At 39.2% G+C, this 25784-nt stretch overlaps 2 protein-coding genes across 5 annotated transcripts; one reads left to right on the top strand and one right to left on the bottom strand.

Moving 5' to 3' along the window:
* Window positions 1-3487: 3487 nt before the first annotated feature.
* Window positions 3488-11032, top strand: LOC112553951 (short-chain collagen C4-like). 3 transcript variants are annotated; one of them, XM_025221480.1, is made up of 3 exons: window positions 3488-3598; window positions 4486-4548; window positions 10255-11032. In XM_025221480.1, the coding sequence occupies exons 1-3, from the start codon at window positions 3538-3540 to the stop codon at window positions 10710-10712; spliced, it is 582 nt and encodes a 193-aa protein (XP_025077265.1). In that variant the 5' UTR covers window positions 3488-3537; the 3' UTR covers window positions 10713-11032. The 3 variants fall into 3 exon arrangements, 2 of the variants coding, with proteins under 2 accessions (XP_025077265.1, XP_025077264.1); XM_025221479.1 differs by lacking the exons at window positions 3488-3598; window positions 4486-4548 and adding exons at window positions 8534-8655; window positions 9594-9656; XR_003097178.1 differs by lacking the exons at window positions 3488-3598; window positions 10255-11032 and adding an exon at window positions 4707-5485 and having other exon boundaries at window positions 3609-4548.
* Window positions 11033-11836: 804 nt separating this feature from the next.
* LOC112553949 (paramyosin-like) lies at window positions 11837-24849 on the bottom strand. 2 transcript variants are annotated; one of them, XM_025221478.1, is made up of 19 exons: window positions 24288-24849; window positions 23898-24141; window positions 21134-22528; window positions 20218-20286; window positions 19354-19443; window positions 18523-18618; window positions 17803-17896; window positions 17538-17612; window positions 17190-17282; window positions 16684-16771; window positions 16300-16362; window positions 15417-15521; window positions 14904-14966; window positions 14564-14668; window positions 13888-14013; window positions 13476-13622; window positions 13092-13217; window positions 12721-12748; window positions 11837-12430 (listed from the first exon to the last, which is right to left on the bottom strand). In XM_025221478.1, exons 12-19 carry the CDS (start codon window positions 15436-15438, stop codon window positions 12409-12411), a joined length of 639 nt encoding a protein of 212 aa, XP_025077263.1. In that variant the 5' UTR covers window positions 15439-15521; window positions 16300-16362; window positions 16684-16771; window positions 17190-17282; window positions 17538-17612; window positions 17803-17896; window positions 18523-18618; window positions 19354-19443; window positions 20218-20286; window positions 21134-22528; window positions 23898-24141; window positions 24288-24849; the 3' UTR covers window positions 11837-12408. The 2 variants fall into 2 exon arrangements, with proteins under 2 accessions (XP_025077263.1, XP_025077262.1); XM_025221477.1 differs by having other exon boundaries at window positions 12721-12751; window positions 24288-24832.
* Window positions 24850-25784: the final 935 nt, after the last annotated feature.

Genomic DNA, 25784 nt, shown 5'->3' with positions numbered 1-25784 from the left:
TCACAAAACTTCAAAAGGGTTATCATCACTTCAGTTTAATCACTGCAGCTCACGGTCGCTGCCGAAGCCAGTGATGCACAGCGGAATGGAATCCAGCCAACAGACTCAAACAGTATGGACTTCAGAATATTATATACATTATATATATATTATATAAAGTCCTGTTGCAAACCAGAAGAGGAAGAAAACGTAGCAGAAGCACATGTAAACAAGGAGGTCCAACACTTTTATCCAAATTGAAGCATGACAACAAAACATAAAGAATATTAAGGAGAGCTGATCCCTCAGCATGTTAGGTGAAGGGACAGAACTCTCTTTCTCTGTATTCATAAAATTAGACAAAAGAACAGAGGTTCGATGCATATTTTGGAACACACCATTACCACAAATCTCATCCTCTTCCTTTCTTCAGGAATTTCTGTCCTCTCTCTCCATTTATTCTTTCTTTCTCTCTCATCTTCCTCTCTCTCACCATCTGTCTTCTTACCATGTTTCTTTCTTCACCCTTTTTTTCCTCCCTGTCTTCACACAAGTGCCCTATTTAATGCATAATGCCAGGATAGACAGAAATGTCGTTTAGGACTGGTATTCTTCTCTGAACATCTTACAGAAATTTAGAGCTTTGCAAATTATCGCATCATGGGTTCACGCCTGCTATACCTAGTGACGTCACTTTAGTACTGCCTTGCTCAAATATAGTCAGAAGTATTGCTTACTGTGATTTAGATGATGTCTGCATTATTTTGACTTCATCACACAGCAAGTTCTTACAATAACTGTCGACCGCAGGTAAGCTGTAATGATGTGAGCACAGTCGCCACAGCACTGCATGATGACGTCACAACATAGCCCCCCCCCCATCCCAAGTTTTTGTCAAAGTACGCCGCCACCTAACTGCCATCCCCCTCCTCCCCGCCCTTTTTGTGTCTGTTGGAGTGCAGTCTGTGGGAGGTCGTTTTACTTTCATACAGCAGTGGGTGTTTAATTGTTCTGTCAAATTTTGACTAAATGATTTACTGGTGACTTACATGTGAGACGTTTACCGGACGTCACTCCACAAGGATCACATGTCGGTTCCGGCTGGTGTCTGGCGTCGCAATTATCATCCGTCCTTCAGCTTCGAAAACCGCAAACGCAAAAACGAATAAAAAAATGCTTAATGTATGCTTTGTCACAACTTCATCACTCAGGCTTGCGATATTTCTACGCGTTCTCTCCTTCAACACAACAAACGATCTGACAGTGGGTTTTAAAATCACATCACACAATTATTATAACAATTAATAAATGAATAGTTTAAATTATTTGCCGACCCATCGCAGGGAAGGTCACCAAGGATGCTAATGACACTCACGAAAATACTTTTTAAGAAAATCGAACTTTTTTAATCCACTGTCTTGGATGGTCACTCTTGACAAATAGTAATTATCTCCCTTGTTCCTGGACTTTAAAAAAAATCTTATTCTTATTAATAAGGCTTGTGCTACTATTATTGTCGTGTTATACAAATTTGCTGATTCATATTATTATTTCTTCGTTACCAATTTCAAGGAAAAGTTTTTTTAACTTCGACAAATGTCAATAATGTCCCTCAAGTTTTTTATAATGATGATGATGATGATGATGACGATGATGATTATTGGGTATTTGTAATGCGCAGCACTACGACCAATATAGATCACACTCACTGTGCAGACCAGCAATGATAAATAAACAGATAGTGGACAGTGAGATATGTACAGGCACAGAACATAAAGCAATGCATGAAGGTATGAAGGACACTGTAAACAGTTACAGCCGTACTTGATGGTTAACATGACAGACAGTATTGCCAGAGAGTTAAAGATAGTACTTTGTTAGTGATAGTACTTTGTGAACAGATATTTGCAGAGATTGTTTGAATGTAGCCGTGGAGTCCGAGTGTTGAATGTGATGTGGAAGAGAGTTCCACTGCTCAGCTACACAGAGGGAGGACGTCCGATGTCTGTGTGTGACTGTCTTTGTGGGAGGGAGGAGAGAATGTGAGTCTGATGAGGAGCAAAGATTTCAGGCAGGAGTGAGGACAGACAAGATTTAAGTAAAGTATTGGTGGAAGAGTCTTCAGAGAATCCATAGAATAAAGTTGAGAGCTTGTAGTTTATTCTAGTTTAACTGGTATCCAGTGAAGAAAGTCAAGAAGTGGTGTGACATGTTGACTTTTGCGAGTCCAGAAAATGAGACGAGCAGCTGAGTTGTGGACTTTTTGAGGCTTATAAACGAGGTACTGTAGAAAGTCAGCAAGAAGAGGGTTGCAGTAGTCTAATTAGACAGAACAAATAAATAGATGAGAATGTTGGTGGTTAAGATGAACAGAGTATGACGAGCAGAGCTGATCTTCCAGAGCTCATAGTATGCAGCACGACAGATGTGAGAAACTTGTTGATCAAGAGACATGTCAACAGACATTGTGTAACCTAAGTAACTTGTTGAAGTAACGAAAGGAACATCGTCATCGCCTACTCGAACAGAGAAAGGCAGTGAAGGATAAACTCTTGCTCTCCTCTTTGAAAAAATAAACGCTTATGTTTTGTTTTTTTTGTCACTTAAATTCAACTTGTTGTGGGTCATCCATTGTCTAATATCAGATATAAAGTCTTGGATGCTCCTGTGGAATTATGCTCTTGTGTCACGAAGAGTAAGGAGACGATCATCAGACGAGGAGCTGAGTTGTCTAGCTGGGACATAAGGGAAGAGCAGTTCAGAGAAACAATCAGGGCAGGTGAAATGAAAGAAATGAAAACACAGCACGGACAGTTTGTACTGAATGTGAGAAGGGATGGGAATGAGGCTGATGGCGCTGATCTTACGTAGCTCATAATAGACAGACAGACAGACAGACAGCTGTAACTTACTTATCATAACAAACAGACAGACAGACAGCTGTAAGTTGTCTATCAAGAGTCATGTCTGCAGTGACTATGAATCCCAGATTCCTGACGGAGGACGCAAAGATGATGTTGGTTTCGCCCACCTTGATGTGACTTGGTGTAGGAACATGTGAAGAGGGATTTCTTCTTCTCGAACATAGGAGGGCTTCCGTTTTCTCATTGTTGAGTTTAAGTTTGTTTGTTACCATCTTGTCTTTGACGTCGTTAATGCAGACTTGTAGGATGGTAATAGCAAAGTGATAAAAATGTTAGGTTTGGGGGGAATGTGCTAATTTTTTACCTGCAGTGATTAACGACTTTAAAAACGAACATTGTGGAATACACTGCTGGAGATCTCGTTTTGCTGACCAGTCCTATTGACATCTGCCAAACATTATACAAGGATGAAAGATTTGATTGATGATATAACTGACAGGTTTAATGTTATCACAAATATGAAACCACAGATAGATTTTTCGCTTTCATGGACACAATATTTAACACCTGTGAGGCGAAACAACAGATGTGATTTTCATCGTACTCTGTCTTTAGAAAATTGACTATATAAGTACCAGCAGGTCCACGTCTGTATCTGTATCGTCATCGACTGACTCAGAACCTGACGGCAGCCATGACACTTGTCCTCAGCATCCTTGTGTGCGCCTCGCTTCTCCAAGCTTTGACTGCGAGAGGTAAGTAGAAGGTTACACAGGTACACGTGCTTAGTCAGAAGCAGTAGATGTATGTCGATTATTCATCTCAGAAGAGCTTATGTGCACCTCTATCTGTCAAGAAAAACTGTGAGCTATGGTGACAGACTGTAGTTGCTTGACAGAATATGAGAGAAAACAATCTTAAAGGTCTGTCTTCAAAGAAGGGAAGGTGTTAGATACTGTGTCTGTTTAGAAAGGTAGAGAAAATTATATTTTCTATAAAAAAAACTAGCAGGGCCCCGTCATATGGTATGTGTTTCGAAAGATATACGTGGAAGCAGCTAGACACGTGATCAGACCTCTTTTAGACCACGTACGAGGTTCGGATACCTCAGTGTGGCAGCAACGTTTTGCCAGTTGTCGTTAACGGTTACTTAACTTTGTTATTGCTTCTTAAAAATCTCGTTGGTTATTTCCGTAACAAAACGAAGTTAAAATAATAATAGTTCTTTTTGTCTGTCTTATTTTTAGCACCGAAGATGATGATGGCTGCAGATTTTACGCCTGTCAATGCCGACAATTGTTCAAACATTTAGTGGTTACAAACATTACCTAGCAGTTATAAGATTATCTACAAGGAAGGGGGACAATTGTCCATTGGCTGCATGTGGTGAACTTACTTTGGTGGTCGTGTCCCCGGTAGTTGAGAATATACGATAAAGGATAAAAATAAGAGACGCCCTATTTCGTACCTTCCTCACACTGTGTCTTGATATCACCGAGTTACATTGTACCTGTGAGATTATACTTACTACGTAATACTATGTGGGTATTGCATATGATAACATGACATTTAACGATTCTACAAACCAACAGGTAGAAAAGACAATCACGTGGCTAACACTTAAAGACTGTTTGTGTTGCAGGTACCGTTTACACACGATGGGGAAGCAAGGAGTGTGCTTCTACAGCAGCGACGGTGTATTCAGGTAAAGAAACATTGCACTGATGCTGACATAAAAAGTTTCTTACGTATGCTGCTTATTAACAATACGGAAATAGCACTAAAACCAAAAACAAAAAAGATGAAAGGAAATAAACGTACGTTAATGTTACAGTAATGTATAAATATTCTGTAATCTAAAAGGTTATGTGGCTGGCAGTTGGTACAGCACACCCGGATCTGGAGCCAACTACCTGTGTCTACCACCCAATCCCGTGGCCAGTACCATAACGAAACCTGCCCACTGAGCCACCCTGTACGGCGCCGAGTACGAAGTGTGGCCACGTGCAGAGCACAACCATGACGCTCTGTGTGCCGTGTGCTTCGTGAAAACTCGCTCAGCCAACATCATGATACCCGGCACAAACAGCTGTCCGTGTGGGTGGACCTCCGAGTACACGGGTTTACTCATGAGCGGGCACGACGGACACCACGGGTCAACGGAGTTCATCTGCGTGGACAGCAAACTGGAAGGCCGCATCGCCTCAGGCGCTAACCTAGAGGGCAGGCTGCTGTACTACGTGATTGGCTACTGCGGCAGTCTACCCTGTCCTCCTTACGTGAACAACAACGTCATGCAATGCGTTGTTTGCACCAAGTGAGAGTCCATCGTTCTGTCTGAGCAATCCAAGAACAAGGTCTCTACACTGTTATTCTCCGACGTGACCCGATCCGATCAGAGATTAATATTAACTTTCTTTGCTTTGACTTTTCTTTTCTCTGTGAGGTTAGGTAAAAATACAGTTGTGAGAAGACTGTTAAGTTTTTCTGCATTAGGACAGGTGTTGTAATGTTTATTGGTTTCTATAAAAACTGTTAGAAGTTTTAGCCTGCTGCCATGTTTCAACATGTGCTTCTTCCAGTAAAGGTTGTGGAAATTCACTTTCTCTTACTTTCTACAAATAAAACCTTTTATTCACAGATATTTTGATTATTTTCATGTGTATGTGTGTAAGTTTACTGTTTCGTAAAATAAGAGGACAGATGCCTGATGAATGTTTTTCAGCAGGAACACGTGGTGGCAATAACCCTTTATTCGCCCGTTTTTTCTTCTTTATTTTTTGTTTTATTTTGGGTTTTCTTTCTGTATCTCCTACTCCCTGTAATCGTCAAACCTTTTTTCCTACATGCTCTTTCCCAAGTTATTAATTTCTTTCTTTTCTCTCCTTTTATTCGTTCTCTCTTTCATCCATATCCTCTTTTCCTCCTTCTTCTTTCTTACATTTGCTGTCCTATCGCTCATTCTCTCTGTCTCTCTCTCTCAGTCCTGTCGTGTAGCAAGTAAGCTGTAGCGATGTCACAAGTGACGTAGACCCGCTCCAAGATTTTCTGCAAACAAATGGCGGCGCCTGACTTCCATCTCCCTTCCTCCTCGTCTTATGAACTTGCCCCAGCAAGTGAAAAGTCTATCGGCCGTACATCCACAAAAATCACAGCGGTTCCAGGTGTGACACTGATCACACGTCTTTGGCTTCCAAACCCACAAACGGAAAAACGACTGCAAAAACTAGTTCATGTGCGCGTCACACACCACTCACACTTGCGATATTTCTAAGTGCTTTCCCTTCAACACGCATACAACGATGTTCCTGTGTTATTTTTAATAGCAAAAAATATTATTATAACAATTAATAAATGAATAGTTACGAAACAACTTTCGTCTCTTTTTGCAACAAACTTGGTTTTTGTTCCACACTCTTCCAAACCAGACTACAATTTTTTCCTACATTTCCGATAATGACTGTAAAGGCTGAGTTGACCAAGTACGAATGTTAAAGTGCTTGTTTTGATGTACAATACAAAACTGAATGAAAATTAACCTTAAATGAAATTTTATTTTTCATGACACGAAAGAGTCAAGTAAAATATGACAGAAATAAAATTAAGGACTAAAGCTAATATTTAAAATATTTTTTTCATGGACCATTGTGATGATGTTATTGTACATTGCACCACCTATTTAACCTCTAGCAAATATACAAATATATATACAATACAATATACAAATATACAATCTTTAATCAAAGTAAAAGACTAAATTCAGAATTTGTTTTACCTCTGAAGATTCTGACACATAAACAAGCATTTAGTTTAGTTTATTCCTTGTTATTTCTCGAGGAGCGCTAGGCCGCTGAGTAGACTTTTATTTATTTATTTTATTTATTGATTTCCTTTTTGCCTCTTCTCCTCAGAACTCTCTCCAAAGTCCGTTTGAATGGAAAACAGCGAAGCCTAAAGGGCTGTTGAACTGACCTAGCCCAGGTGAAACGTTTACCTGTTGTCACTCCACAAACATCACAGCGGTTCCGGCTCGTGCCAGATGTCACACTTATCACACGTCCTTCGGCTTCGTAAACAGTAAACAAATAACGACTGGAAAACTTAGTTTAAAGGGATTGTAAAGGCAAAATAAAACTGCTTAGAATCGCGTAAAGAGTAGGATAAATTTGAATCTCGTCTATTTATATGTGTGTTCATGTGGAAAACGTTGAAGGTTTTTAGTAGAATGTTGTGTTTAATAACAGAAATTACACGGGACTCTTTTTTAGCTTCCACGAAGTCTCGTTCTCCGTCACGTGACCCTATGACGTGTGGTTGCCATAGTGAGAACCATGCCTAGAGAATGTGCTGCACCCGATTGCCACGAAAAGATGGGAAAAGATTCAAAATTTTCTTTTCATCAGTTTCCGCAAGACAGAGCCTTACAAGCCTTACACACAGAGTGCGTCATACAATAAACAGATGACGTCAAATCTTCGCAATGATACAGATACAGACACTTCCTGTCAGAGACTGACGTCACAAGAAGACTCTGACATCACAATAAGACTTTGACATCACAAGAAGACTCGTCTGCTTGACCATCTCGGGAAGCTATCGCGGTTCCTCGGCGGAAGGACACAAAGGTCGATTTCACTGGATTTTTTTCAATTTTTATAAACATCGGCAACCGAAATAGTGCTAATTAGTGGTAATTAAGTGAGAAACGAATCCTTTAAACGTGCACTGATAACGCACCTCTTCCGTAAACGTGTCTCCTAACAACCCCATAATGCTAGTCCTTTGTCACACCCTTTCATGTGCATGATCATGTTACTCTCAGCTCTTGTTCTTGTTATTTAGTTCCTCTTTGTAGTTTCATGTGCAAGATATTGTGTTTTGACAAAGAAATATATACCTCACAAGTATTACCAATATCTATCTGCTTTCCGTTTATTCCTGCTACTAGCAAATATATAGTTACTAACGTAGCAAATTACATCCATGAGGAATTCCAAGGGCGAGAATCAATTAATAGTTGACTATTTAATTCATTATACAGTTAGTTCTTGTAGCTCATTCTGTTGCATTCTTTTATGTTGTATTGAGTACTGTTTGGACCCCCAGCACCCTGAAAATGGACTGAAGGCGTCTTTAAAAAATAATTTAATTCAATTTCTCTCTCCCTCAATCTCTCTTCTTACTTTCCCTCTTCCATAACTCAGCCTCTTCTCACTCTCTGTCGGTCCGTTTTTCTCTCCCTCTGTCTATACACAAGCGGACTAATGAATGCTTTCCAGGATAGACAGTAAAGTAGTATCTCTCTTTGAACACTTTTCATGAAGGTATTACATCCGTGACCACAAACTTAGGCCATAACCATGAAGGTGGTCTGTTTAATAGCCTTGTTGTCGTAGCCAAAAACATGTTCAACTCTGTGATTCGTAATTCTCGTCATCATCAAGCCTTATTAAAGGCTTCAAAAAAATGAAACTTTGGGGAATACACTGCTGGAGATTTTGTATTGATGACCACTCCTACCGACATTTGCCACATACTATACAGGGACAAATGATTTGATTAATGATATAACTGACAGGTTTGATGTTATCACAATTGTTCGCTTTCAAGTGAAAAATATTTATTACCTCTAATGCAAAACAACAGATGTTTTCATTGTTCTCTTTCTTTAGACAGTTGACTATATAAGTACAGGCAGGTCCACGTCTGTATCTGTATCGTCATCCACTGATTCAGTACCTGACGGCAGCCATGACACTTGTCCTCAGCATCCTTGTGTGCGCCTCGCTTCTGCCAGCTTTGACTGCGGCAGGTAAGTAGAAGGTTACACAGGTACACGTGCTAGTCACGAGCATGTCGATTATTCATCTCAGAAGAGCTTATGTGCACATCTACCTGTCAACAAAGCTGTGATCTATGGTGTCCGACTGTAGTTTCTTGAAAGTGTTTGAGCAACAAGGTCTCAGTCTTCAGTGAAGGATGGTGTTAGATACTGTGTCTGTTTAAAAAGGTAGTGATAATTATCTTTGCTTAAAAGAACCTGGCAGGGCCCCGTCCTATGCTATGTGTGTTTCGAAAAAGATACATATATTCGTCATAAACAGAAAACTTTTAGTATAACATTTTGTATTTGACTTTTACTTGGGTTTACTCCTACTTTAAATCACCTAAGTCATTGTAGTTGAAGGCAAATAAAGTGGAACTTCGATAATCAAACTCAGAGGGACCCGAAAAAAAAATTTACGAGTTAGGGAAAATGTCGTAATAGGCGCAAGTATTTGGCCGGGAACTAACAATTAATTCGATATAGAGAGGTTTTCAACTTGGGGAAGGTCGACTTATCGAGGTCCGACTGTACAAAGAAAACCTCAGGTTTCCCGTGGATAATTCTTTCGGAGAAAGAAAGACAATTAAAGGAGAGAATATGTTTCTTTTGTGATTGAAGGTTGCATAGTCCCACAGTTTTTTTTTTGTTGGAACTTTTGCATAAAAATGTTATTCTAGTCCCAGCTATAAGATGGGGAACTAAAGGATATGTCTGACAAACTTACCAACAAACTGACTGATTTGACATTACACAACAAAAGTACTAGGTTTATAGTTGTAGACATTGACTCTAAGTCACCAAGAGCTCAGATAAAGGATAAAAATAAGAGACGCACAGGATATGATCGCATTTAACGATTCCACTAACCAACAGGTAGAGAAGACAATCACGTGGCTAACACTTAAACACTGTTTGTGTTCCAGGTACCGTTTACACACGATGGGGAAGCAAGGGGTGTGGTTCTGCAGGAGCTACGGTCTATTCAGGTAAACAAACACTGCTATGATGCAAACAGAAAAAGTTTCTTACGTATAATGCTTATTAACATAACTGAAATCGCTGCCAACTCCTTAAAACTTAAAAGTCGTTGTGTAGGTTCTGAAGAAAAGTCTAAAGAAATCGAAAAACGAAAATTATATAGAAGGTAATAAGTTTGTGAAATATATTTTAATAATATCAGTTCAGCTTAATACTTGTCATTTTTTAGTATTTTTAGTGGTCTACATGGTATGTAAATCGCTGTATAGTTATACATCTTAACATGAACAGTTATTATTTGAGACGTTTTTTTTTGTGCAGTCTAGTTGTAAAAGTGCAATCATTCCTCCCACAATACATTAGACAGGATAAACTGGACAAAGATAATTGCTGTTATATAATCCATGAATCGCGATTAACATACCCTTGCGAGTGTGTTACACTGACAAAAGCTAAATGTTTGTAAATGTTAGAAATTGGCTTCTGTAGCTTCCCAACCTGGACAAAGAGTATGTAAAACGTTAATCTCGGTTTTCTTGAGCTGCTGTCTACCTAACAACAGTAAATAAACCTACGTTAATAAAAATATATTCTGTATTCTAAAAGGTTATATGGCCGGCAGTCATTTCACCCACACTGGATCTGGAGCCAACTACCTGTGTCTAACACCCAATCCCGTGGCCACGAACATAGCGAAACCTGCCTACGTGGCCACCTTGTACGGCACGGAATACGAAGTGACGACACGTGCAGAGAACGACAATGACGCGCTGTGTGCCGTGTGCTTCGTCAGCACTCGCTCTGCCAACATCATGATACCCGGCACCAACAAGTGTCCGACTGGGTGGACCACCGAGTACACGGGTTTACTCATGAGCGGGTACGATGGACACGCCGGGTCATCGGAGTTCATCTGTGTGGACAGCAAAATGGAAGGCCGCATCGGCTCAAGCGCTAACAACAACGGCAGGCTGCTGTACTACGCGGCTGGTGTCTGTGGCAGTATGGCCTGTCCTCCTTTCGTTAATGATAACATCCTGCAATGCGTTGTTTGCAGCAAGTGAGAGACCATTAATATTTTCATCTTTATAACCAATCCAACAAGGTCTCTACAATGCCTTCTCCTCCGATGTGATCCGATCCCATCAAAGATTAATTATAACTTTTACTTTGCTTTGTGAGGCTTGGTAAAAATATAGCTGGGAGAAGATTATTAAATTTTTCTGCTTTACAAAGCACAGGAAAGGTCTTGTAATGTTCATTGGTTTCTGTAAAACAATTAGACTGTTTAGTCTACTGCAATGTTTCAACATGTGCTTCTCCTAGTAAAGGCTGTGGAAAATTCCTTTCTTCTACTTTCTGCAAATATAACCATTTATTCCCAGATATTTTGATTGTTTTCAAGTGTGTGCATGCGCGAGCGCGCGCGTGTGTGTTTACAGTTTTGTAAAATAAGAGGACAGATGTCTGATGAAAAATTTTCAGCAGGAACACGTAAGGGCAATAAGCCATTTCTTCTTGTTTTCTTTTGTCTTATTTGTGGTTTTTTCTGTTTCTCCTACTCCATATAATCATCTAACCTTTTTCCCTCCATACAATTTCTCTCTTTTCTTTATTTCTTTCGTTTCTCCCTCTTTTTATTCGTTCCTCCTTTCATCCATTTCCTATCTCCCCATTCCTACCTTTGCTCTCCTATCACTCATTCTTTCTGTCTCTCTCTCTCAGCAATGTTGTGAATCAAGTAAGCTGTAGCGGTGTCACAAGTGACGTAGACCCACTCCAAGATTTTCTACAAACAAATGGCGGCGCCTGACTGTCATCTCTCCTCCCCCTCGTCCTATGGGTCTCCTTGTTTGTGTGTAGTGAGGTGAGGTATGGCGGAGATCGTTTTACTTTCATACTGTGGTACCTGTGTAAGTGTTGTGCCGAGTTTAGAATTGAAAAAAGCGAAGCACAAAGTGCTGTGAACACGGTTTACTGGTCAAAACAAGTGAAAAGTCTACCGGCCGCCCCTCCACAAACATCACAACGGCTCCGGCTGATGCCAGGTGTCACACATAATTAGGTTTCCAAACCCGCAAACGGAAAAGCGACTGCCAAAAATAGTTGAATATGTGCCGTCACAACCTCACCACTCACACTTGCGATATTTCTAAGCAATTTTCCCTTCAATACACATACACCGATGTGTCTGTGAGGTTTTTTAATAACAAAAATATTATTATAACAATTGATAAATGAATAGTTACAAAACAACAAGTAACGAGTCTCTTTAGTAATAAAAATTGGGTTTCATTCCATCCTCGAGTACGAATGCTAAATGTTTTGATGTACAATACAAAATTGAATAAAAATTAATCTTAAGTGAAATTTTCTTTTTCGTGACATGAAAGAGTCACGTAAAATATGACAAAAACAAAATTAAGGACCAAAGTTAATATTGAAAATGGACCAATGTGATGATGTAACAGCTTTATTGTACATTGCAGCAGCTATGTAACCTCGAGCAAATATACAATCTTTAATCAAAGTAAAAGACTTAATTCAGAATTTGTTTTACCTCTTAACATTCTGACACATAAACAAGCGTTTAGTTTAGTTTATTCCTTGTCAGTCCTGGAAGACCGCTGGGCCGCTGCGTAGATTTTCTGTATTATTATTTTTCGCCTCTTCTCCTCAGAACTCTCTCCAAAGTCCGTTTGCTTTACTTTTCTGGTATTACTCATCTAGGTATGCCTTCTTCCCTTCTTTTCTTCCTTATTAAAAAGTGTTGTTTGGATTTCTGAATATAAAAATACACAAAATTAAAATACATTCATTTTCAGTGACTAACCCGAAACCCATTCTTAAAATAGTTAAAAGGATGTTAAGTGCAATGTTTCGGCAGTAGTCCCACAGCTTCGTGGACGTAGAGGCCTCTGGTCCTTTGCCTTGAAGGCGAGCACACTAACTCAAAAAATTTTTACATGAAAGACTAATCCATTCTAATGTCTATTTAACACATCACAGTATTCTTGAAAGAACCCTTTACAATTCATATAAACAAGACACTATCGTGTAGTCAGCGCTTACCTAGGATTATTTCTTGCCCTCTGGAGATCTTCTGAAACAGGTCAACAACATTAGAAATACAGTATAAATATAGTGTACGACTATTAAACACTTAGAGCATGGAGTTATTAAGTGGATAGACCTTAGTTTTAACTATATCATTTTGTATATTATATATATTGGTATATGATCTTAATAAGTACAGTATTATAATGTCTACAATGATTGCACAATAAACTTGTCGAATATAATAATATCATAGAGCGATATTAAAAATCATGTTTACTTTGCATTCACACTGGGGTCAAACGAGTTTATTGATGTCACATTACTCATAACATGTTTCTTTAAAACACAAACACCATCTGTGAAAGCTGCTGATGAAAACCTACTCCTGGCTATTTCAGCCTCAGTCATGTGCCGCATAATCTCGTCTTCTTTGCGAGTCAGCTCCTGGTGAAGTCGCTCGATCTCGCTGGTTCTTTCTGCAAGCACCTTGGCTCCCCTTTCTATCTCACCTGAAGTTAAAAGAAAAAACTTTATGGTGCAAAATAAATCATGGTATTGTATTTGTGAAGATAAAATTCATTTGAATAGTTCTTGTAATGTTTATATGTTGCTGACTAACAAATAGATGTTTTTACCGCTAAGGAAAATTTGCTTCCCCGAGTTTTACTGTCTGTGGAAAATCACTTTCTTTTCTTTTCTGCAAATATAACCATTTTTTCCTCACATTTGTGTGGACGTTAATGGAATATTTTAGTTGTTGACATCACCTTTGTATGTCTCAACTGTGGCCTTTAGTGTCTGGATCTCACTCTGCGCTTCCTCCACCTTGTTCTCGAGACTAGAGATGTCGAACTTGGCTTTCTGAAGTTGCAGGTCTTGAGACAACTTCTCTGTACTCAACTTTTCCACAGTGTCTGATAACGATGTAGGAATTCATTGTAATATATTATTAAAGTTGTTGCCAATATTTTTGCACAATATAAAAAAGCTAAAAATATACATATAGAGTGAAATGTATATAAATCTGTATAAATATTCCTTTTTACACTTTTTTATATTTTTTATATTAAGCATAGAAAAAGTATTTTCCTAGTCAAAAAAAAAATTTAGCTAAGTCTATCTATGGGTCCATCCATGCTTCTATTATATTTTTGCAAATGAAGGGATGCAGAGACTGACTTTGAAGCTCGTGAAGGCGATGATTCTTGGTGTCCATCTCTTTTCTGAGAAGGTCAACTGTAGTCTCTGCCTGGGTCACCCTCATCTGGAGCGTGACGACGGTCTGGGCTGTTGACTTCATTTGATCTACAAAGAACAAAAGGAAGACATAATACGGAATGTGTGTACATCCCTGTACCTAACACGCCACTTAACGAGCTACTGAAATTGTTTCTATGTAACAACTATCATAGACTCGACCTCTGAACTCCCCTGAACCTGAATGAACGATAAGCCAAGGCAAAAAGTAGTTCTCGTTATTGCGGTTGCGTTAATATATGTTAATATGTTCATGCCCTATTTTCACCTTAAAGCACGTTCACAGCAAAATTATTCTATTTACAATATATTTGTAATATTAATTAGGAATGGCATATTTAATATTTCACACTGAATGTAAAGAGCCAAACGTGTAGTAAAATTGTATTAAAACTTCGATCAAAAGCTTATTGCATAGCTACATAAGATTATTTTATTTATTATCAACGTGTTACATGGAAAAGAACATATGTCTGATTCTTTAAGAACATTTGATTGAGGCAAAGTCAAGGGTTTTTAAATATTTAAAGACGAGCCGTCGAATGTTTAACAAGTTCCCATGAGTAAGATGCGCGGCAGAAAGTGATTCATCGTGTACCTGTTGCTGCCCTGGTCTTGGCTTCCATTTCTTGATTTTTCATCTGCATGCTCGTTAATTGACGTCTGTCGTTCTCTACCATCTGTCCCGCCCCCTGTAGCTTGGCTAAGAGATGTGAAACAAGTGGAATGATGTGGTGACAACCAACATGGAGTATGATACAATCAGGCTCATCAACACAACATGATTACATACATTTGCTACACACTTCTTACACATATTCTACTTTTAACATATTCTAGAGCAACAAAGAATGCAAAGCTACTTTCACATAAACACACATCTCTTTCAGTTCAGTGTGATTGGTTGTACTCCTCACCTTAACTCTAAAAGATTTTACCTTTCAGGTCATCGTTCTCTGCCTGAAGTAGTTGCTTAGTGACATTCAGGTCCTGTATGTTACCTGTATGACGGAGACAAGTTTGTCAGTGCGTACATCATATGAAATGATCGCGCGGGGCAGTTATGCAGGTCTTAGATAATATGTGTGAGTACGTGTGTGTGTGTCCTCCACGTGTGAGATTGTATCTGAGGATAAATGTTAAATGTGTTAACAGGATGTTAACAGTCAAGATGGCCCCAGACAAATCTACAATTTTAAAATATCTGCAGGCAAAAAAGATCTTAAGTATTTTAATGGGCGCGCGCGCGCACACACACACACACACGCCAGCAGGTACGCAACATGTGCAGATGGATGCAAGAAACAAACCAGGTAAGACAGTATTATCATCTGAAACCCTCTCTACAAGTGGGTGAGAACTGTGTATGATGATGTCACCTTAAACAGACTGATCATAGTCATGTTCACATCCCCGCCACACAGACACAACGAGGTGACCTGCTGTCTTACTCTTAAGGTCATCATTCTCCATGATTAGTGAAGTCTTTTCTTGTTCCAGCTCTTCACACCTTGCAGCACAGTCTTGCAGCTTCTGTTGAAGTTCGGCGATCTGTCCTGTAAATAAGATGAGCAGAAAAGAGACAGGTTACTTCTCAACTGGATATATTTAGACATCACTAAAAGAACTAGATTAAAAACCAGAGTATTTAAATTATTAAATATTAAAAGTACTTGTTCACTGGAATATTACCTGTCGTCACAACTACATCAAATTACCTCCCCTTGATAACATTTCAGAAAAGAACACTCACAGTGTAGAGTGGAGATTGTGATGTGGAGTGTATTTTAGAAAAAAAGTTTAATCAGTGTGCGTTTGTATATATATACATGTATAAGCTTTATCTACCTGTTTATATGTATCTTTATACACACTTAGAGAAAAAAAGAGATATATGTTCTTTTATGTGAATAAATCTATATATCCTTTTAAAAAATATATATTTTTTGATATTACATACATATCCAAAAAAACTAGATTTGATAGGACCGAGGAAGTAAAAAGCTTATTTAGGTGTAGATGTGTGTGTACATGTGTGCAGAAATGTAAAGTCAAACTTTACTGCATGTCGATATATCACATTAAAGTTGCATTGTATGTTACAGTTATAGTTCAATTTATAAATATCTAACGTCCCTTAGAGAGTTAAGAACAAGCATAGTCTAGGTGTTAACCTTAAATAAAAGTATAGTTATGTCATTACATACTATAAACTTAAACTGTAATCTGATTAATTTCTACAAGAGTTAACGATTATAATGGACACTACCAGGTACAAGTATAGTAAGCAAACAAGATTTTACAACAAATGAGTTTCTTGTAGTCACTATGTACCATTCAACAATGCTTCATCGTTTAGCCAAGCTTCCTCCTTAGAACGAGCCTCATCCAGAGCATCTAGGGTTAAAAACAAATGAAAAAATACAGGACACAATCAGGACTGGTAAATACAACACTGCAATCATACTAGTTTTTCATGACTTTTTAAAAAAAAGTAAATGCAATTATACATATTTATATACCACTCCTTTCCTCCTCTGCCATTACAGTGCCAGTTCAATTCCAATGTAATTGAAAATCAGTTCAAAACTAGGCAGTGAAGAACAATAGAACATGTTACATCTGCTATTATTGGTATTATTGGTACAGTGTATTTCAAGTCTTGATGCCAGTCATAAATGCTGATATCAGCTCTAATATACTACATCATTTCTATACCTTTTAATTACAGATTGAAGCATTCTATTCAAGGTTTGCTTTTCCTCCAGCTCTTTCGTTGCTTCATCGTGACTCTGCCTTAGATTTACTGTAAACATAAACAAGCAGTCAAAGCAAGGTCTTGTGTTCTCCCACAGTGTAAACATAAGCAGACAGTCAATGTAAGGTATGAGCACATGCAAGTTGGAGGACTATCAAGTCACTGGTTTTGTCTTCCTTTGCACAATAAGTATTGTTACCAAATATAAAACATCGCAAGGCTGTACTTTTATAAAATCAAAACAAACGGTTGTAAAAGCGGGAAAGAGATGTGATGACCGGTCTAAAAAAATTGACGAATGGTTGTTTCCAAAGAATGGTTGAAAAATACCATATTAGCTCACTTTGTTTTACCTGTATTTCTTATGTAGTGTATAATTCATTGACAGTTTAGTGCTTTAGTCTTGCAGTTAACTATTTTATCGTTGGATTACTACAGTGTATGTATACACAGTTGCAGGTTTTACCTAGGACCTTTGAACCTATCAAACCCACGACCTTCCACGCCAAGTATTTCTTTTGAAGAAATATGTTCCTTTTCAACATGTCATCAGAGGTATCTGAAACACAGGTAGAGATGTTGAATCTGTCTATCTAAAATGCTACACTAGGTGGTTATTCTTCCTATTTCCCCTATCATGTTATTTGACAAACGTCCAAGCAGTCTTACACATGAAATCATGAAAACATTTGTGAGTATACAGGACATTGCACATTGTACAGCTACTTGTGTACAGGTGGAATCACTAAATCTGTGAACTATAATAAGCAAAGGTAATTCTTTGGATAGATGCTATCCGTCTAGATGTAGGTACCTTTCTTTAAAGTTCTCTCGTTTTCAAGCTGCTTGATTTTCGCCTCCACTTCCATCTTTTCGCGTGTGGCTTTGTCTGGAATGCAACATGTAGACACATTATGTATTTGTGGATCTGTCGAGTGAATGAAGCATATTTTTTTACCTAGCTATAGGCATGCTTCATGGCTAACAGAGTTACAAGATTTCCAACTCTCGATGATAGTGGGGACAATTTACTGATGTATATTAGACGATAACAAAAATGTAAAAACAAATTCAAGTACCTTTTTCTGCTTCCGCATGCTTCATGCTGTCCTTCAGGCTTCTTGAAATCAATTTTGTGCTGCTAAGCTTTTCTTTTACACGATTCTAAATCATCTAAATTAGACAAATATAAAATTTAAACTTATCATATATGTAATTTAGAAGAACATCGTAAAGCAAATACGATCATAAACAAAACTTGTAAAAGTGTGAACTCAGGACAAAATCGAAAAAGATAACCTTTGCATCTTGTTCTGTAAGAAAACCAGACCTACAGGTCACTACAAATATGTCTCGTCTATGATGTTCACAAAAGCCGCTGTCACTGTAGATAAACATCGTCGATGTGTTGTTAAATGTAAATATTACTATAAATTTTAGACTCCTTGTTGCTAAAAGGGATAGTTATTATGATATATATATATATATATAAGGATTGTAATATTTTAAGCTTTCAGTTTACATGTAAGTAAAACAATCGGTTCTACGCTTTAACCTAAAATTGTTGAGCTTTTGTGAGGGAAATGCTGACATCTTTATCAGCTAACATATGTAAAGACACTGTTCAAGAGAGTCAGTCTGCCCTGGACAGAGAGCGGGTTTTCTTCCAGTGATAACATCTTAGTAACTCAACCTCTTTCATAGAATAACTCATGTGAGTTAAAAGCCGTTACTAACAGCTTTACTCAAGGCCTTGCATGACTGAAGGAGAAACATCTGACAACTATTTTAAAATTTACTTTTTATCTTTTGAAGTAAGTCTTCTTTCTCTTTCAGAGCATTATTCTTCTCCTCGAGATTCTTCTCCCATCTACCTCGTTCTTCACTGTGTTTTTCTGAAACATGAAATCAAAGTGTAATAAGTCTTTACACAAGAAAGTAGCCAAGCACAATATGTCTTGCAGTAATTCTCAAATTTAAACAAAAATCATGGAGACTCATTCTTAAAATTGTATCAAACATTAAGCTAATGATTATCAGTACATTCCATAGTGAGTTGACCTTACATGTGTATGATACAGATGCAGAAACAACTATCATTAAATCACACAGTGTCAATCATCACCAGTTTAACTCAAAGTAGTAACACAATCACTACATTCTACAGTATTGACACGAGGTAGCATTGTCTTATCCTTCAAGAACGATAGGCACTGATTGCAAATTAAAAGTCAGTGACACTGTTGCAGTGCGTAGGAATGTTTATAAATAGTATATCTTATATTAATAACAATGACAGCTAATATATCTTATGTTTATAACACTCATAACTAGTATACCTCATATCAATAACACTCACAACCAGTATATCATACTGTAAATCCATGGTTTACTTGTACATCATTGACGACCAGTCTCTTGTGTTGCCTAGTTTATTTCAAGTTACAGTTGTACACATTAAATATTATTATCAGGAACATCAGTGGAAAGAGTGAGACTACTACAGGTTTACCATTTAGTCTTACAGAGGAATTGTAAATAATTATGTCTCCATTTTCTAAAACGGGTATAAACTAATCCTGTGGTGTAGCCAGCAGCAAGATCCTAGTAAGAGACAGTGAATACATTACCTTCAAGTTCGGCAATTTTTCTATTCTTTTCCCGTAAATCGTCGTCTTTCTCTCGAAGCTTTCTTTCAAGCTGCTCGTGTGACAGGCCTACTGAAAGAAAGAACAGACAGATTGGGTGTCATAAATCTAATAGTCTCCAAGATGTCCTTAAAATTTTATTTTATAATTTTGAATTTAGAATTTTACTTTGTATTCCTTTGGATTCCAGCATTCAAACAGGCACACAATAATTCACATTAACACATGACAAAAAAAGAGATATAACATTCTGGGGATAAAAATAGAATATATGCATTAGGTTTCAGAAGAAAGGTTTAAAAATGTGTTCCGAATCTGTTGTATAGGATTCTGATTTTTTTATAGTTTGATTAACAGGCAATGTTTACAAAGTATTTAATTTTTATGTAATGTTCTATGATTGTTGTTAATATTTCAATTGGGTAGCTTCTGTTGAGAAGTTTTTAATTTTATATGACATTCTATGAGACATTTGTGATCCAAATCTGCTTTCTTTGACATGCCCTGTAACATAGGGAGAGACTGTCTTTCTCTATCTCTCCTTTCAGACATCGTATCAAACTTGCAGGGACGATAACATAGGGCATCGGTAGCCTCCGTAGGTCATTAAATATTTATTCCCTCTGTTAGATGCTATTTGACATCACATTTTGTGTTGAACATACAAACAGATGACTCATATCAAAAATAAACAAGCTATCCTTTAATAAAGACAGTGTAAATCACAATAAAATATCAGATAAGATATAGAGGAATCTACCAAAAAAACATTAACCAATAATATATGGAAATAAAATGACTGCTGCGTACTCAGCTTATAAAAGTAAAAATTTAGCTTTCACTCACTGTTTTCGTTGTCTGTCAACCGTTCAGCAAAAGATACCAAAAGTTTTTGAAGTCTATGCATTTCACCTGCTGAAGACAAAGTTTTCATTAAAAAATATTTACATACATATATGAAAAAAATCTCTGCAATCCGTTTTAGGACATATCTACACTTCTACTCATTCATCTTGTTGCTTTGTAGATTGCACGATGGCTCACATCTTGGGTGAACTCACGCCAGCAGCTCCGATTATGCACCCTCGGTAAAAAGTCCTCCAGGGAACAGCCGGTGTCCTCCATCACGTTAGTCATCAACACTTTTGTTTACCTCGGCGACGACCGTCTTCAGCGTATCGTGGACAACCGTCTTCAGCAAGGTATCAGGTCAGAACCACACCAGCTTCTGCCGCTTGGCGGTGGCGAGCAGAGGCTCCTGGGGATCCACGAATCAAGCAACTTGGTAGGGACAAAGGTATTTGTCTTCTACTCCCTGTAAGAGATCCGAAGGAGTCTCTTGAAGCTTTTTAAGTCGAACGCTTGGGTCGCTCCGATTCTGTGAAGAGGGTCTACGTTTCATGGAATCTTCGCCTTGGTTGATCCAGTGTATTTCATCGTGGACCGAATGGGTGTCCACATCACAGACCATCAGTTTTAAGGCGACGAATTTTATTCCTACTTGCGCCTTTAAGATTTCCGCTACACCATTTCTCCAAGGGTTAGGCTCGATTAGACGAGGTTGTGGTACACATTTACTTGATAACACCCCTGCTAAACAGATTCATTCAACAGCAACAACAACAACAACAACAACAACAAACATAGGAAAAGCTCGCATCCTTATAATTTTTTTATCATTATGCAACCACAATCAACATATGTGTTTCTGATTGAAAACATTTCAATTAGATGTTGGTCTTCATGATAAAATTACACTTACACTGACTGGGTGGATGACCAATAGATACTCTCTCCGGAGTAGGAATTGAGACTGGAGACGTTTTGAGACAGCTAAAGAATTTGTCAAACTTTGACCATGATCTTGGACTGTTGTATCGCTTTGATAAAGTGATCTTCTCACCCTAACACTATCAGACTTTGACACATTTCTCTCAGAACCACTTTTCTTCTGGACTGAAGATCTTGTAAGGCTCGTGCGGTTCACTGTAGTGACATTTTTGTCAACGTCTCTCTCCCTCAGCACGAATGTTGTGTTGCTCACTGAAGGAGGTGTCGTCAAGACCGGAAAACACGAAGACTGCTCAGTTGGTTTATTTGCATCGACTACAAGGTCCGGCCCTCTTGTATCCAGATTTGCTTTAGGTGACTTATTGGGGACGTCTGGGCTTTCAGTGCCGAATACAAATGTTTGTCCTTTAGGTTTCTGGCTTACAGGACTTGGTTCGTTGAATGTCTTCAGGCCTGTAGGGCCGAATTTAAATGCTGTCCCTGTAGATCCTTGTTTGAAGGAGGTGATTTTCTAGGTTCATTTTGGCCTGTAAGACCGAATACAAAAGTCTTTCTGCTTGATTCTGGTTTGTAGGAGGTGGTTTGCTTGGTTTATTCTGACCTGTAAAGCCGAATACAAAACCTTGCCCCTTTGGATCCTGATTTGCTCGAGGCGCTGTACTGGTTCATTGAGATTTGGAAAGCCGAATAGAAAACCCTGGCCTTTGGGGTCCTGGTTTGAAGGATCTGGTTTCATGGGTTTATTTTGATCCGTGAATCTGAATTCAAAAGATGTCTCTTTTTGGTCCTGGTTTGCAGGAGGATGTTTACTAGGTTCATTTTGAGCTGTGAAGCTGAATAAAAAAGATTGCCCTTTTGGGTCCTGGTTTACAGGAGGCGGTTTATTGGGATCATTCTGGTTCGGAGGACCTAACACAAAAGATTGTTCTTGTAGGTCTCGCTTTCCAAGGGGGAATTTCGTGGGTTCATTCTTGTCTGCTTCGTTTGAAATAAAATTTTCGTGTGGTGGTTTCTTGGATTCTTGTAGCCCCGAAGAACCGAATACAAAGGCTTGAGTTTCTGTATCCTGATACTCACGTAGTTTCTGTTCATACTGGCCTCTAGGGCATATTTCGGGAGGTTCGTTGTCATCATCATCACTGCTACTTGTACCAGCAACATGTCCCGTGTCAGTACCACAGTCAATGCGACTTTCCGGAGTGGCGCTACTGCCGCTAGTTGACCCTGGCTGCTGATTCTCACCGCCACTCGACCCTGTAGAACTGTTTGCTACACTCTTACCTCCATAGTCCGAGCCCTGAGAACTCATGGTGAGCAGGAGGAAGAGTTCAGGAAGTTAGGAGGAAGACGACGTGAGCACCGTTTTCTGCAACAGACAGAACAGCGGGACGTGTGTGAGCGGGCAACGAGCGTGACTCAGACATTCTACTACACAGGCTACAATAAATAAACAAAATGTTACACAGATTCTAGAAATAGAAATGCTCCATAGATTAACTGATTAGTGGTCAGAGGGAAGCTCGCTCAAACTTGATTAACTCAGCACTTGTTCAGCAGAAACATTCATCTGATGTATCAGGGGAGGTAACGACGGCACCAACTGGTAGCTGGTTAATCAGGGGAAGTAACTACTACAGACGGCGAGGGTTGTTATTAACGTGCCGTGTTTTAGACACTATTAACCACCTACCTTCCACTATCACTCCACCCACTGGTCACTAGGATATGACCTTCTCATAAAAAGTGATGAGTACGTAGATGAGTGTGTGTTTATGATCAATCCCGTGTCATGTGCAGGTGAGAAATTATTCAAAGTAAATAATTTTAACTGCAAAGGAAGACGAACTAAAACAGATATGAACATGTTCGACTCTTTCTAGGAAATCTGCATAACGACTGGGTGGTATGTGCTCCGTCAAGCTATAATTCACAAGAAATCCCGAGCAGAGTTCATATGTAAATGAGAAAGGTCAATGCTTTAGTTGACAAGCTACAGAATGGTGTCACCGTGTGCACGAAGGCGTAGCCGCAGTGTGAAGCCGAGCTGTAGCAAATCTATGAACTGCTTTCTCATAAAGTAGGGCACATTTGTGTGGTACACTTGAACTTACACCTAGTGATCGATACCAATCATTGTAGCTGGTGTTAATGACATCAACACAGTGATCGATACCAAATCATTGTAGCTGGTGTCCTGTCAATAAGAGGACGCAAAATGAGAGCAAAAGAGGTGTAGAGTACAAGACTTGCCCCATCTCCTACTGATCCACCTACAGTACAGTACACAAGGAAGCTTCCAGGAAATGAGAAAGTTGCAAGAAATGTCAAATATGAACACAGAAAGTAGATTATGAACCAAAAATGTAAAGCAATGAACCGAGAATGTGAACGGAAAGTAGATTGTGTTACAACAATACATTTGCCTATAAACAAAAAGTAGGCTGAACCAAGAACGTAAACAGAAAGTAGACAGTAAACAGAATAAAATATAAATCAGAAAATAATATAAATGTCAACTCACAATAGACCAAACTGTACAAAATGTGAGACCCTTTAGTCAAAGAAAGTAAACAAACTATATTTTATTTTTTTTAAAGCATTTCTGTTTCAATCTTGCCTATAATTAGAAGGGTTTGTAAAATGCAGTGCATGCGCCACCTGTTCAGACCGATTAAACATCTAGTGACACCTGTTCAAACGATAACGGAGAGATAAAGGAGGAATAAATGACAAACCTTGGAGTGAATGCGTCCTGCGAGGGTCGTGTGTGTGGAATATACGCACAGTGTGAAGTAGTAGGTCGATGATGTGTCACAATGCAGTGCAGACGACGACAGCTAGCACACAGGAGGAACAGAAAGTAGAAGCCGTGTGGAGATCACGAGACGGAGTTGATGATCGCAGGGTGTCGTTGTCGCGCGACGCTTCCACGCGAGGTCAGGTCACGCTGACTCACAGCTGTTATCGTCTGATGTCCGACTGGGAATAAACGATGTAGAGCTTCTGTAAGCTCGATAATAGCTATACTTCTAGTTCGGTGACTGAAGGGGTTAATAAATTCGATTATGATCTCAGAATGGGAAATATTTTCAACCTGCGTGATATTCCGACTATCGCATAATTACCAAGGTTACCGTTACTCCCAGGTTTGCTATCCGTACAGGTGAAAGGTAGTCCCTGGCTGCTCAGTTGGTGTGATTAAAGGTGTTTGGGAGATTTATCTGGATACTCTGGTCATGGTGTCCATCTCCTCACCACCCCAGCCCTGTAGTCGGGTGGCCAATCAATACCCGCCTCGTGTCGTATCAAACCTGCGGGACGCCGGGTTCGAAAGCGCGGTCTGATTTACAATACACATAACTGTATTTCTAAGTGAAAAACACAGAACACGTGGTTGATTGAACGAATCAAGTGTACTAAAGTACTACGTAAATACCAGAAAGTAAATATTGTTTTCAATGATTCCAGTTGTATTCCACTGATCTGAAACTAACAGACTCAGACTTTGCTTCATCAGTGTATCCGCCATGTTACAACTCGTAATGCGATGTTATGTCAGTCCTGTGGAAGCTCTACTGATGCAGTTTGTACTTGTACACTGTCAACGTTTCCTGCTTTTCCTACACAGTCAATGTTACGTGCTTTGTGTTTTCTTCAGTTGCTCTGGTTCCTGCCTGTTGGATTTCAGAGTTCAGAAGGTAGGTGTCACTCTGCTCATTGTTCATGCTGGCTTATAGGACACAAGTGTTAAATACTTGCGTGCTGGCTTCGGCAAGCTCTACTGTAGCGCGCGCAGAGTCTGTCAAATGTTTTTTTCTTAGTGTGCAACGTAAACACATGGGCCCGCTGCTCCTTTCATCGTAACATTCAGACTGAGCAGGATGTCTTTGCACAATAATAAGCTACTGAGTCACCACAACAAAACAGTTGAGTGATGTTTTCGTGATTCAGACTGTGTTCCTGTGTGTGTGTAAGTCATTCAGTCGTCCTCTGACCAGTACCTGTCGTTGGGAGGATCACAGGTGACAGGCCGCCACTCTTTCCTATTGTGGGCGAGAGTCAGCAGGTCCTGTACAGGACGACCTGTCCAATCTTTCATGTTCGTAAACCAGTTCTTCCTCTGACCACCACGGCGTCGGCTACCCTCCAAGGTGCAAGGGTGTCGTGCCGGGTCACATGACCAAAGAAGACCAGCTTACCTCGCTTGACTGTTGAAAGTAGAGGTTCCAGGTGTACTGCAAGTGTGGCCATCTGGTTTCGTACAATGTTGTTCGTTCTGTGTCCTCTGTACGACATCCGGAGCAGCCTCCTCAGGTACTTTTTCTCCAATGCCTAGATTCTCCTTTCCGTTTCAGCGAGCAGTCAAAGTGCCTAATCCGTAGAGCAGGATCGTTGCTGTCAGGGATATGTACAGATTGTACTTAGTAGTGAACGATATCATATACTTATGAAAGATACTATCATAGACATTACCGTTGTTGTTGTTGCGATTCTGATGCGGACATCTGGGGTGGAGGTGTCGAGTTATACCCCATTCATATAGTGCTTCGTGGACTTCAACAAGGGGTTTTGTGATATTGAATCTTCGCATCTTATGCCAAAGACCCTCGTGCCAGACTCTG

This window comes from Pomacea canaliculata, linkage group LG13, assembly GCF_003073045.1.
Source record: "Pomacea canaliculata isolate SZHN2017 linkage group LG13, ASM307304v1, whole genome shotgun sequence".
In the NCBI taxonomy this organism is placed as follows: domain Eukaryota; kingdom Metazoa; phylum Mollusca; class Gastropoda; order Architaenioglossa; family Ampullariidae; genus Pomacea; species Pomacea canaliculata.
This window is presented reverse-complemented; position numbering and strand designations above follow the sequence as displayed.